The sequence below is a fragment of the Saccopteryx leptura genome, chromosome 1 (assembly GCF_036850995.1).
Source record: "Saccopteryx leptura isolate mSacLep1 chromosome 1, mSacLep1_pri_phased_curated, whole genome shotgun sequence".
NCBI classification, from domain to species: domain Eukaryota; kingdom Metazoa; phylum Chordata; class Mammalia; order Chiroptera; family Emballonuridae; genus Saccopteryx; species Saccopteryx leptura.
In genome coordinates this window covers 250,542,372-250,555,434 of record NC_089503.1, presented here as the reverse complement: position 1 = coordinate 250,555,434, position 13,063 = coordinate 250,542,372, and the positions used below count along the sequence as shown (strand labels likewise).

The 13,063-nt window shown below is 39.7% G+C and overlaps 2 protein-coding genes across 2 annotated transcripts in view; both read left to right on the top strand.

Annotated features, from left to right (window-relative positions):
* The window catches only part of LOC136389757 (zinc finger protein 709-like), a 33,751-nt gene extending 28,136 nt beyond the window's left edge, over nt 1–5,615 (top strand). Inside the window, 2 exon segments of the mRNA XM_066361514.1 lie at nt 4,486–4,683; nt 4,765–5,615. Coding sequence (XP_066217611.1) covers nt 4,486–4,683; nt 4,765–5,318 — 752 coding nt within the window. The 3' untranslated portion in view covers nt 5,319–5,615.
* Nucleotides 1–13,063, top strand: part of LOC136378509 (zinc finger protein 791-like) — a 131,620-nt gene that overhangs the window by 54,539 nt on the left and 64,018 nt on the right.

The window sequence follows — 13,063 nt, the reverse complement described above, 5'->3', positions numbered from 1 at the left end:
TGGTGTTGAGATTTACAAGTTCTTTATAAATTTTGGTTATTAAGCCCTTATCAGACATACTGTCAAATATGTTCTCCCATTGTGTAGTTTTGTCTTTTTATTCTGTTCTTATTGTCTTTGGCCGTGCAAAAGCTTTTTAGTTTGATATAGTCCCATTTGTTTATCCTGTCTTTTATTTCCCTTGCCCATGGAGATAAATCAGCAAATATATCGCTGCGAGAGATGTAAGAGAGCTTACTGCCTATGTTTTCTTCTAAGTTGCTTATGTTTCACGCCTTACATTTAAGTCTTTTATCCATTTTGAGTTTATTTTTGTGAATGGTGTAAGTGGTGGTCTAGTTTCATTTTTTTGGAGGTTGCTGTCCAATTTTCCCAACACCATTTGTTGAAGAGGCTGTCTTTACTCTATTGTATTTCCTTACCTCCTTTGTCAAATATCAGTTGTCCATAGAGCTCTGGGTTTATTTCTGGGTTCTCTGTTCTGTTCCATTGATCTATGTGCCTGTTCTTATGCCAGTACCAGGCTGTTTTGAGTACAATGGCCTTGTAGTATAGCTTGAGATCAGTAAGTGTGATACCTCCCCCTTTATTCTTCTTTTTTAAGATTGCTGAGGCTATTCGTGTTCTCTTTTGGTTCCATATAAATTTTTGGAATATGTGATCTATACCTTTAAAGTATGTCACTGGTATTTTAATTGGTATTGCATTGAATTTATAAATTACTTTTGGTAATATAGACATTTTAATGATGTCTATTCTTCCTAACCATGAGCATGGTATATGCTTCCACTTGTTTGTATCTTCCTTGATTTCTTTTATCAATGTTTTATAATTTTCCGAGTACAAGTCTTTAGTCTCCTTGGTTAAATGTACTCCTAGGTACTTTATTTTTTTGGTTGTAATAGTGTAGGGGATTGTTTCCTTGATTTCTCTTTCTGATTGTTCATTGTTCATGTATAAAAATGCCTCTGATTTCTGAGTATTAATTTTATATCCTGCCACCTTGCTGAATTCATTTATCAGATCCAGTAGTTTTTTGACTGAGACTAGGATTTTCTATATACAATATCATATCATCTGCAAATAATAATAGCTTTACTTCTTCTTTTCCAACTTGAATGCCTTTTATTTCTTCTTCTTGTCTGATTGCTGTGGCTAGGACTTCCAGAACTATGTTGAATAAGAGTGGTGAAAGGGGGCACCCCTGCCTTGTTCCTGATCTTAAGGGGATTGCTTTTAATTTTTGCCCATTGAGTATGATGTTGGCTGTGGACTTATCATAGATGGCTTTTATCATGTTGAGGTATGTTCCCTGTATTCCCACTTTGCTGAGAGTTTTGATCATAAATGGGTGCTGGATTTTATCAAATGCTTTTTCTGCATCTATTGAAATTATCATGTGGTTTTCCTCCTTCCTTTCATTTATGTGATGAATAACATTGATAGATTTGCGAATATTGTACCAGCCTTGCCTCCCCAGAATAAATCCCACTTGATCATGTTGTATGATTTTCTCCATATATTGTTGGATCTGGTTTGCTAATATTTTGTTGAGGATTTTAGCATCTATATTCATCAGGGATATTGGCCTATAATTTTCTTTCTTTGTGTCTTTGCCTGGTTTTGGAATCAGAATTATGCTCGCCCCATAAAAGGAGCTTGGAAGCTCCTTCCTCTTGAATTTTTTGAAATAGCTTGAGAAGGATAGGAGTTAGTTCTTCTTTGAATAGTTGGTAGAATTCACTTCTGAAGCCATCTGGCCCAGGACTTTTCTTTGTTGGGAGTTTTTTGATAACTGTTTCAATCTCATTTGTTGTAATTGGTCTGTTTAGGTTTTCTGATTATTCCAGACTGATTTTTGGAAGATCGTATGTTTCAAGGAATTTGTCCGTTTCATCTAGGTTGTCTAGTTTTTTGCCATACAGTTTTTCATAGTATTTTCTTACAATTCTTTTTATTTCTGTTGTGTCAGTTGTTATTTCTCCCCTCTCATTTCTAATTTTAGTTATTTGAGTCCTCTCTCTCTTTTTCTTGGTGAGTCTAGTTAAAGGTTCATCAATCTTGTTTACCTTTTCAAAAAACAAGCTCCTAGTGTCATTGATCCTCTGTATTGTTTCTCTAGTCTCTATGTCATTTATTTCTGCTCTGATCTTTATTATTTCCTTCCTTCTACTACATTTAGGCTTTACTTGCTGTTCTTTTTCTAGTTATTTTAGATGCAGGGATAAGTTGTTTAATTGAGCTTTTTCTAGCTTCTTAAAGTGTGCCTCTAGTGCTATGAAGTTCCCTCTCAGTACTGCTTTTGCTGTATCCCATAAATTTTGAGTTGTTGTATGCTCGTTGTCATTCGTTTCTAGGAATTTTTTTATTTCTTCTTTGATCTCATTCTTAATCCATTCATTATTTAACAACCTGCTATTTAGTTTCCATGTGTTTGAGAATTTTTGAGCTTTTCTGTTGTGGTTGATTTCTAGTTTAATGCCATTGTGATCAGAGAAAGTGTTTGATATGATTTCAATCTTCTTAAATTTGTTGAGAGCACTTTTGTGCCCTAACATATGGTCTATCCTAGAGAATGTACCATGAGCACTTGAAAAGAATGTATATTCTGCTGCTTTAGTGTGAAAGGTTCTGTAGATATCTATTAAATCGAGTTGATCTAGTGTGTCCTTTAATTCTGCTATTTCTTTAATTTTCTTTCTTGAGGATCTATCTAGTGATGTTAGTGGGGTATTAAAATCCCCTACTATTATATTATAGTGTTGCTGTTTATCTCGCTCTTTATATCCATCAAAGTCTGCTTTATATATTTAGGTGCTCCTATGTTAGGTGCGTAGATATTTATAATAGTTATATCTTCCTGTTGGATTGCTCCCTTTATCATTATGTAGTGGCCTTCTTTATCTCTTACTATATTCTTTGTTTTAAAGTCCATTTTGTCTGATATAAGTATTGCTACCCCAGCTTTTCTTTCATTTCCATTTGCATGAAATGTTCTTTTCCATCCTTTTACCTTCAACCTATGTGCATCATTTGTTTTAAGGTGTGTTTCTTGTAGACAGTATATGTACGGGTCCTGTTTTCTTATCCATGCAGCTACCCTATGTCTTTTGATTGGATCATTTAATCCATTTACATTTAGGGTTATTATTGACATGTAGTTGTTTATTGCCATTTTATTCTTTAAAGCTGTATTCCTCTTTTGCTATATTCTTTTCCCACTTTGATCTGTTTACACCATGCCCCTTAACATTTCCTGCAACATTGGTTTGGTTGTAATCCTTGAGTTTTTTTGTTGTTTTTTTTTGTCTGGGAAACTTTTTATTTCTCCTTCAATTTTTTTTTTTTTTTGTATTTTTCTGAAGTTGGAAACGAGGAGAGACAGTCAGACAGACTCCCGCATGCGCCTGACCGGGATCCACCCGATACGCCCACCAGGGGCGACGCTCTGCCCACCAGGGGGCGATGCTCCGTCCCTCCAGGGCGTCGCTCTGCCGCGACCAGAGCCACTCTAGCGCCTGGGGCAGCAGCCAAGGAGCCATCCCCAGCGCCCGGGCCATCTTTCCTCCAATGGAGCCTTGGCTGCGGGAGGGGAAGAGAGAGACAGAGAGGAAGGAGGGGGGGGTGGAGAAGCAAATGGGTGCTTCTCCTATGTGCCCTGGCTGGGAATCAAACCCGAGTCCCCTGCACGCCAGGCCGACGCTCTACTGTCTCCTTCAATTTTAAATGATAGCCTTGCTGGATAAAGTAGTCTTGGTTGTAGGTTCTTGTTCTGCATTACTTTGAATATTTCTTGCCACTCCCTTCTGGCTTCAAGTGTTTCTGTTGAGAAGTCTGATGTCATCCTTATGGAGGCTCCTTTGTAGGTGATAGCCTTTTTTTCTCTCTCACCTTTTAATATTTTCTCTTTATCACTTAGCTTTGGTATTTTAATTATGATGTGTCTCGGTGTAGGTTTCTTTTTAGTGGAGTTCTCTGTGCTTCTTGAATTTGTGAGAGTTTTTCCTGCATTAATTTAGGGAAGTTTTCAGCTATGATATGATTGAACAAAACCTCTATCCCTTGTTCTTTCTCTTCTTCTTCAGGAACCCTTATGATGCGGAAATTATTTCACTTTATGTTGTCACAGAGCTCTCTAAGAGTTTCCTCAGACTTTGAGTCTCTTTTCTTTTTTCTTCTCTGCTTTCATGCCTTCATTCCAATTGTCCTCCAACTCGCTGATTCGACCATCAGCTGTATCCATCCTGTTTTTAATTCCTTCCATTGTGGTCTTCATTTCTGATATTGTATTTGTCATCTCCCACTGATTCTTTTTTAATATTTCAATATCCTTTTTTATACTTGCTATTTCTTTATTTAGGTGTTCGTGATGACCATCCATTGTTGTTCTAAGATCCCTAAGCATCCTTACAATCATTATTTTAAACTCTGCATCCAGAAGTTTGATTATTTCCATATCACTCAGTTCATCTCCTGAAGGTCTCTCTTGTGCTTTCATTTGGATTGCACTTCTTTGTCTTCTCATTGTGCCTACCCAGGGTGTTTTCTTTGTAGAGCTTGTTGAGTCTCAGTATCATCATACTTTTGAAGCACATGAGAAAATTCGCACAGGAGAGAAAATCTATGAATGTAAACAATGTGGTAAAGTCTTCAGTTCTCATCGAGGTTTCCAAGTACATGAAAGAAATCACAAGAAAGGGAAACCCTATGGATGTAAATATGGTAAAGCTTTTGTTTATTACTATTCCTTACAATTACACAAAGGAACTCATACTGGAGACAAATCATATGAATGCAAGGAATGTGGAAAAGCCTTCTGCAATCACCAAGGCCTCAAGATACATAAGAGACTTCACACAGGAGAGAAACCATAAGAATGTAAGCAGTGTGGGAAAGCTTTCGTGCATCTGTCAGGATTTCGGACACACATGAAAATACATGCTGGAAATAGACCTCATCAATGTAAGGAATGTGGGAAAGCTTTCATTTATCCATCCGGTGTTCGAGCACACATGAATGTACATACTGAAAATAGACCTTATCGATGTAAAGAATGCGAGTTAGCATTTTAATTTCCCAGTACATTACGCAGGCATGAAATGAGTCACACTGGAGAGAAACCTCATGAATGTAAACAATGTGGTAAAGCCTTCAGAGATTATAGTTATTTAAAAGTACATGAAAGAATTCATACTGGAGAGAAACCCTATGAATGTGAAGAATGTGGAAAATCCTTCAGTTCCCTCAGTCCCTTCCAAAGGCATAAAAAGACTCACTGTCCTGTTGGGTATAAACAGCGTAGGAAAGACTTCAGTTGATCCACATCCTTACATGTGAAAAAAAAAAAGATATAAATGTTACATGAGAAATCGTGATGGAAATGAATCCATGTGTAATGTTCTAGGAAATTTTCAACCTAAAAAAGTTATTCTTTTCTTTTTTGAAGTGAGAGGAGGGGAGATAGTGAGACTCCTGCATGTTCCCTAACCAGGATCCATCCGGCAGCCCCCATCTGGGGCCAATACTCAAACCAATTGAGCTATTTTTAGCACCTGAGGCTGATGTGCTCAGACTAACCAAACCATCCTCAGCGCCCAGGGTCAATCCTCAAACCAAATGAGCAACTGGCTGTGGGAGAGGAAGAGAGAGAGAAGGGGGAGAGGGGAAGGAAGAAAACCAGATGGTTGATTCTCCTATGCGCTGTGACTGGGAATCAAACCTGGGATGTCCATACACCAACCCAACACTCTATCCACTGAGCAAACTGACCAGAGCCTAAAAGAATTACTCTAAATGTAAATATATTGTGTTTATCAAACCTCCTTCTTAAAGTGGCATTGTGAGACTGTGGATTTCTATTTATTTTCAGAGCTGAATATTCAGATATTTCCAAGAGTCATCATTCAACAATAATATATAAGATTATAGTTATCACTTTTTCTTTAAATCAGTGAATACTACTTTATATTTCCATTTTGAAACCATTTTGATTTATAGGGGAATTGAAGTATATTTCTAATATGCATTTGAGTTTAATATTTTGATAATGTTCTATTTTTTTTGTATTAAGGGGACATTGAAAAATGAAGTTTGATATCTGTTGGGATTATCCTACTGGTTTTGTGACAGTTCCTGGATGTCTTTAGTCCATTATCTATAGTCTACCTTTCATACTGAGAAGGCTCCTTTGGGGTGGGGGGTATAGGAGCCTTTTTACTAATAAACCATTGGAATAAATTTTGTGTTTGGCAAAAATATGAGAGATTCATGTGAATTATTCTTTTCATAATACTTTGTCTTAGGCAACACCAAGGGATTGTGAGCTAAAAAGATGACAGGGCTGGTGGCAGAACATATACCATGAGCTGATTCCCCTCAGCCACATGTGTCACATGTTTATCAGATCTGCTTTTTTACTTATTCCCACAACACTTAAAAAGTGACTCTAAATGAGAAAAAAAATGGCTCTAGAATTTGTTGAAATAAGTCACATCCCCACATCTCTTTGCTAAAGAGGCATTCAGGTCTCTAAACTACCCATGGTGGACATAAATTACCCAGTGTATTCTCATTCAAGAGACTATTTCTCAGCCCATGCTGTATACAGTTCGAGCAGCCATTGCTGACAGCTGACAAAATCTTTCTGTAATGGAGGCCGTTCCAGGCCCTGAGTTAATCATGCTCTTCAACCTGCTTCCCATTTTGCCTTGAGTCATCAATGTAGAACCCTTGCACTTTCTAACTATAGTTCTCCTCATTGAAGAGATACTAATATTTGGAGCTCAGCGCTGAAAATGGGCCCCTGGTATATCCCACCAACAGAAGGGAAGTGTGTTTTCTTAATATCAATGCAGTCTGTTTTGAATGAAGTTACTTTTCTAGACATACTAGCCACTTTGGGATTCTCTTGGGAGTACATGAGTGACCAGGAAGTTCCTGAGCTATAGACAGTGTGCCTCCAACACACCTGATGGAGTTTGCTACAGAGTTGCTGCATTTTGTCCCTAAATCAAACAGGCTATCTCTAATTAAAGATTGGACACAAACAGCAGGCAATCACGTTAGCATTGCTCTCTGTATTTACTTCTTGGTTAAAATGATTTTGGTTTCATTTTTACATAAACCATAAGCAATTTGAGTATTTCCTTATTAGATTGGGTAAGGTTAGTCAGGTAACTCCTAGACTCCAGGTTTCCTACATGACAAAAAGGCAGAGATCAATGCTTAGAATGTGTTTTGAGTTCATAGTCCATGGATTCTGTCCCACCAAAATATTACAGGTTTAATCATAACATAAGAGCATTTTCCCACCTAAAGACCTGAGCACCACATCAACAAGCCCCCAGTGTAAAAACAGCAGTTAAAACAGAGAGCTGCAAGACATAGACTTACTGACTGGCCTATTATATGAGATACCTAGAATAGTGAAATTCACGAAGACAGGATGGTGGTTTCCAGTGCCTGAGGGTAAGGGAAATTGGGCAGATGTTTAACATGTATAGATTTTTAGTTTTGAAAGATAAAAAAGTTATGTGACTGGTTTCCCAATGTCAGTGTATTCTCACTACTGAACTACATTTAAAAATGGTTAAAATGTTATAATATGTGCATATTAAAAATAAAAATTTTAAAGCAAGAGAGGGAAAACTCAGAAAATTTTTCAAATGACATATCTTGATATATCTAATAAAGGACTTGCATCAAAAATATATAAAGAACCTTCACAGAGCAATGTAAGCAGCACAGCAGCATGAGAGAACCCTTAGGTCTCTCCCTGAAGTTATAAGCTGGACAACTGTAACTCAACAAGGATTTCCTGTTTAACACAATAACATCTGAAAGATCTGAGCATTGAAACATTTGGATGTGGGCATATCTGGGAAGACAGGGAAAGGCAAAGATAGGAAATAGACACAGCCTGGCATTCACTGCAGTCCCAAAAGAGATGGTAGTGGTGAAGTGTCAGGGTGCAACCCCTACTGGGAGGACCTGAGGGGTGGAGGCAGCAGTCTTCCCTGAGTAGCCAGTATGCATAAAGCTGAACCAGGGATCGGAGATGAGAACCAGAAGAGTGTGGTGGCAATTGAGTAGCCATCATTACCAGGCAGACAAAACCTCAGAGGCCAGAATGCAGCGCCCTGCATCACCTTCCCATGGCCAGCACAACATTGCAACCCTCACTTGTGAGATCCAAACGGGCAGAAGCAACAATTCATCCTAGAGGTCTGCACCCACTGCAGTTAAACCCATTGGAAGGGACTGAGCCCTTAATGGGAGAGCCTGTCTCCTCACACTGCAGCAGAACCTGGTCAAAGGCAATTGTAGAAGCCTGCAAAACATGGTGTACACAGCATGGCATACAAAGCTTGACTTCTGGTTACAGAAAAGAAAAGCTGCAAACACAGAGGTTGGGAGCCCCATCACCTGACTCAGCCTATCAGAGGATTGGTGCCCGGAGACCAAAGCAATTGGGTAGTAAGGAGGATACCCACCTCCTTGGCAATACTGTGCATTTCCCTGACCCAGGTGACTTGGCCCCTCAGAGGTCCAAAAATCCCAGCAGTACAGATAAGAGAAAAAAACCACCTTCAGTAAAACAAAGCAAATGCCTCTACTTACCAACCTGCTAAACAAATAAAAATATCAAGTACTCAGAAAATAAGAGAAAGAGAATTTTCAGTCCTTAAAATGCCTACACAGAAAAATAATCCATCAAGTACCACGAATAACCAAGGTAAACATGGAAGTACAGAAGGAAAATAAAATATCTCCAGAAACTAAACTTAAAGACTCATTCAACTGGCCGAGAATTCAAGATTGCAGTTCTGAAAATCGTCAATGAGATATTCAAAAACTCAGAGAAGCAATTGCATTAACTTGGAAATAAAATCTATGAACAAAAGTACTTTATCGAAGACATTGAAAATATAAAAAAGAACCAAATAGAAACTCTGGAGACAAGTAACTTAATAAATGAGATGAAATGTGAACTAGCAAGTTTAGGAAATAGAGCAGACCAGTTGGAAAAAAGAATTAGTGATATCAGAGATAGCAATCTAGAAATAACTCAAGTGGAAGAAAAGAGAATCAAGAGTAAAAAAAGAAATGGAAGAACTCTTATGAAAACTATCTGACACCATTAGAAAGAGCAATACAATAAAATAATGAGTATAGACCCTGGCTGGTTGGCTCAGTGGTAGAGTGTCAGCCTGGTGTGTGGACATCCCAGGTTCGATCCCCAGTCAAGGCACACATGAGAAGCAGCCATCTGCTTCTCTTCCCCTCCTTCTCCCCCTTCTCTCTCTTTTCCCCTCTCACAGCCAATGGCTTAATTGGTTTGAGTGTTGGCCCCAGGTTCTGAGGATTGCTTGGTTGGTCTGAGAATCAGCCTCTGGCACTGAGGATAGCTCAGTTGATTCAAGCATCAGCCCAAGATGGAGGTTGCCAGGTGGATCCCGGTCAGGGCACATGTGGGAGTCTGCCTATCTCCCCTCCTCTAACTTAAAAAAATAAAAATTAAAAATGATTATAAAAAAATGAATAAAGTTACCATATGTTCTTTTACATGGATATTCCTTAAGAAAATTATGCTAAGTAACAGAAGTCTTTTACAGAGACATCTTACGTGACTTTATTCACATGTAAATCTAGAATAGGGGAATCTAATGAGATAGAAAGTAGATTAGAGGGTGCCTAGGATTGTTGCTTGGAGGAAGAGAATGGAAAGATATTGGGAAGTGAAGTTAAAGGGCATAGGGATTTGTTTTTGAGGTAACAAAAGTGTTCATAAATTATAGTGATGATTCAGTATTTTTGAATGTGCTGAAAACCAGTGGATTGTACACAATAAAGGGATTCTTTTTATGGTATATGTAGCGTATTCCAATAAAGGTATTCAAATAAATGCATTTGAAGTTTTGTGGCAATGTGTTAAGTATATTAAGAGTTTTAGGTACAACCTGCACTTATATATTTTTATTGTTTTTTTCTAATAATGGTGAAAATGGAAGTTCAGTTGCCTCAAGGAGATCATAGCCATTTACAAATTCTCTAGGCACATACTCAAAAACCATCTAAAATATATTTCCTTCTAGTGTAAGATGTAAACCTGAGAGTTTTATTGAACACATCTCAGCTTCTATTTGGCTGGAGAAGAGTCCCTGTGCACAAGGAGGGCTCGGAGGTTTCAAACTTCCCACCAGAACATACCTTGGGCTGCCATCGGCTTGCTCTAAAGTACCACGTATGTTAAGGTGAAAAAGTGATGGGTAAAAACCTCAACATTCTAAGCCAGGTGTCCCCAAACTTTTTACACAGGGAGCCAGTTCACTATCCTTCAGACCATTGGAGGGCCGCCACATACAGTGCTCCTCTCACTGACCACCAATGAAAGAGCTGCCCCTTCCGGAAGTGCAGCGGGGGGCCAGATAAATGGCCTCAGGGGGCCGCATGTGGCACACAGGCCATAGTTTGGGGACACCTGCCTAAGCAAAGGTCAAAATGTAGTAAGACTTGGATGTGGGCTCTCACCAGAAACTAACTATCTTGGACTTCCAGCATCCAGAACTAGAGTTTGTGCAACAATACTGAATACATTCTGGATTCAAGAGGGCCAGGATTTGGGGCTACGTCAGCATCACCTCCCAACCATGCAGCCAGTCAGGGTTTAGCCTCTCCGTAGTGCTTCAGCTGTCCACACCTCAGCCACAAACACTTGAACAACTCAAATGTCTTCCATGCTTACAGATGCTGACCTGTTAACTTGAATTCCATGAGCAAAATGCATAAAAATACAAATGAATATGGAAGAGAGACTCAGGTGGCAGATTCCACGTGTTGTTTTTAGTCAGACTGCCAAAATCTTTTCGCCCTCAGAGAGAGGATCTACCTGGACTCAGCCTTATTCCTGTTCGGTGTGGGTCCAGGGCTCCTTTAAATTTATAGTCCCTTCAAAACTCAAATTCCCCCTCACCTAACCTCCCACTAGGGGAACTTCTTCATTAAGCCCTTCTGTCACCCAACCTCCCCCTGCCCTTAAGCAACTTCTCCCATCCTGGGAAGGTTCTGGGAAATGTCCCTGGGACAAGTCATCAAGAGGGATCTGTGGGTTGGGAAAGGGAGACCATCTATGATCAAAGGCAACAAACCAAAACATGCTAATCTGATCGTGTCCAGGTGCATCCAACCCCATGCCAGTAAATGCCTGCAGCAACCCCTATATACCTATATCATGTCTGATAGACACCCCCTTCCTGCAGCTCTCTGCTGATGCCACTAGGGTCTCAGCCCATCTGTTTTACAGATGCATAAATAAACTTCTTATGAAACTCATCAGGCCTGTGCGTCCCTCCTTTGTCTGACCTAACAATTCCTTTGGAGAAGCTGATTAAATAAGAAAGGAGTTTTGCCGCTAATAGGCAATGCCCAACTAAAATGAGGCTCCTGTGGCTTATCTCAAAAGGAAAACTACAAGAAAGCACTGAATTTGCAAAAAAGTGACATCATAAATTGTGCACAAGAAGGTTTTGAAGATTCAGATAAACTCAGTTCCAGCATGACCATCTGTTATTTCCCCCTGAAAGAAGAGAGAACAGTTCCAGAGCTCAAAGGCAGTAGCAAGGACTTCCATTTACAAACCAGGGAACATACAGACTGAGGTCTGGCTGAACATGCTGCCCTTGCCCCTCACCTCCTCTCTAGACAGAAACAAAGATTCTGCTAGTAACTGGTATCAGATCCATTGTTTTTCTCTCAAAACAATTATGACTAGGCATCAAACCTGCCTTCCCACTTTTCTTCTGTTGGTGTTCACAGCTTATTTAATTTTTTTTTATCTGAAAATTTCTTCAGTACCCATGTATCATCTTTGGCCCCTTATCACCCTGCCCCACTTTTTCCAATTTGCATCTAGTTTGCTTAGAAGATTCTCTCCTCCCGTTTAAGCAGTGTGCCAAGAATGGAATCAAACCCTGATCGACTAATATGAAGAGTTAATGATATACCCAGATCAAAAGAAGAAAACTTAATCATAAACCAGTGATATCAACTCCTAAGGCTGAAATGCGAGTCTCCCTCAGTTTCTCCCCCGGAGTCTACATTCTGTCCCTTCATGTAGCGTTATGGTTAAGAGACTGGGCAAAGACTCCGCTGCTCGGACTACTGTATAATCTTGGCTCCACATGTCTCGGATGCCTGGCCTTGGGTACATTGCAGTTGCTTAAATAACAACAGAAGCCTAAGCTTGGCCAATGATAATATAAAAGGAAGTGAAGCAAGGGGAAGACCCAGGCCACCTGTCTCATATCCAGGTTAGAAGCACCTATGCTGCTTCATTTCTTTTTTTTTTTAATTCTTTTTATTTTTTTATTCATTTTAGAGGAGAGAGAGAGAGAGAGAAAGGGGGAGGAGCAGGAAGCTTCAACTCCCATATGTGCCTTGACCAGGCAAGCCCAGGGTTTTGAACTGACAACCTCAGCATTCCAGGTCAACGCTTTATCCACTGCGCCACCACAGGTCAGGCTCATTTCTTTATTACCTAGAACCCCGGACACTCTGACAATGCTCTCTGGGGGGAAAAAGTCGTTGGGCAGCAGACAGACAGGTGCATAAAACATCCCGAAATGAAGCAAAGTGACTTTTGGCAGATCTTACTTTTTCTAAAACATTCCCTACCCGGGCCTTCAGGCTAGTTTTGCAGGCTGTGGCCTTGGGCTAGTTTTGCAAGGTTGCAGATGTACCCAGAGTGTTTCTCCCAGAATTTATCCTATAGATAAACCTTGTAAATGAGTTTATTTCACTGCTTTGTTTTACTACTAGGCTTCCCCTCCTCCCCATACCCTGGCCAGAATGTAATTTTGCCTTTAAAAGCTTGCTCCTGAGTGTGTTTGGGGCCGCTAGTTTTTGGAACGCTAGTTCCTTCGTTGGTTACCGGCTTTTGAAATAAAGACTCCTTAATTTGGCTACTTAATTGTGTGGCAAAGTCTATTTCTCGATGTTCCAGTATAACAACCCGAATGGCCCAACACGTTGGAACTGCTGCAGCTGGCTTTACTTCATCAGCAAG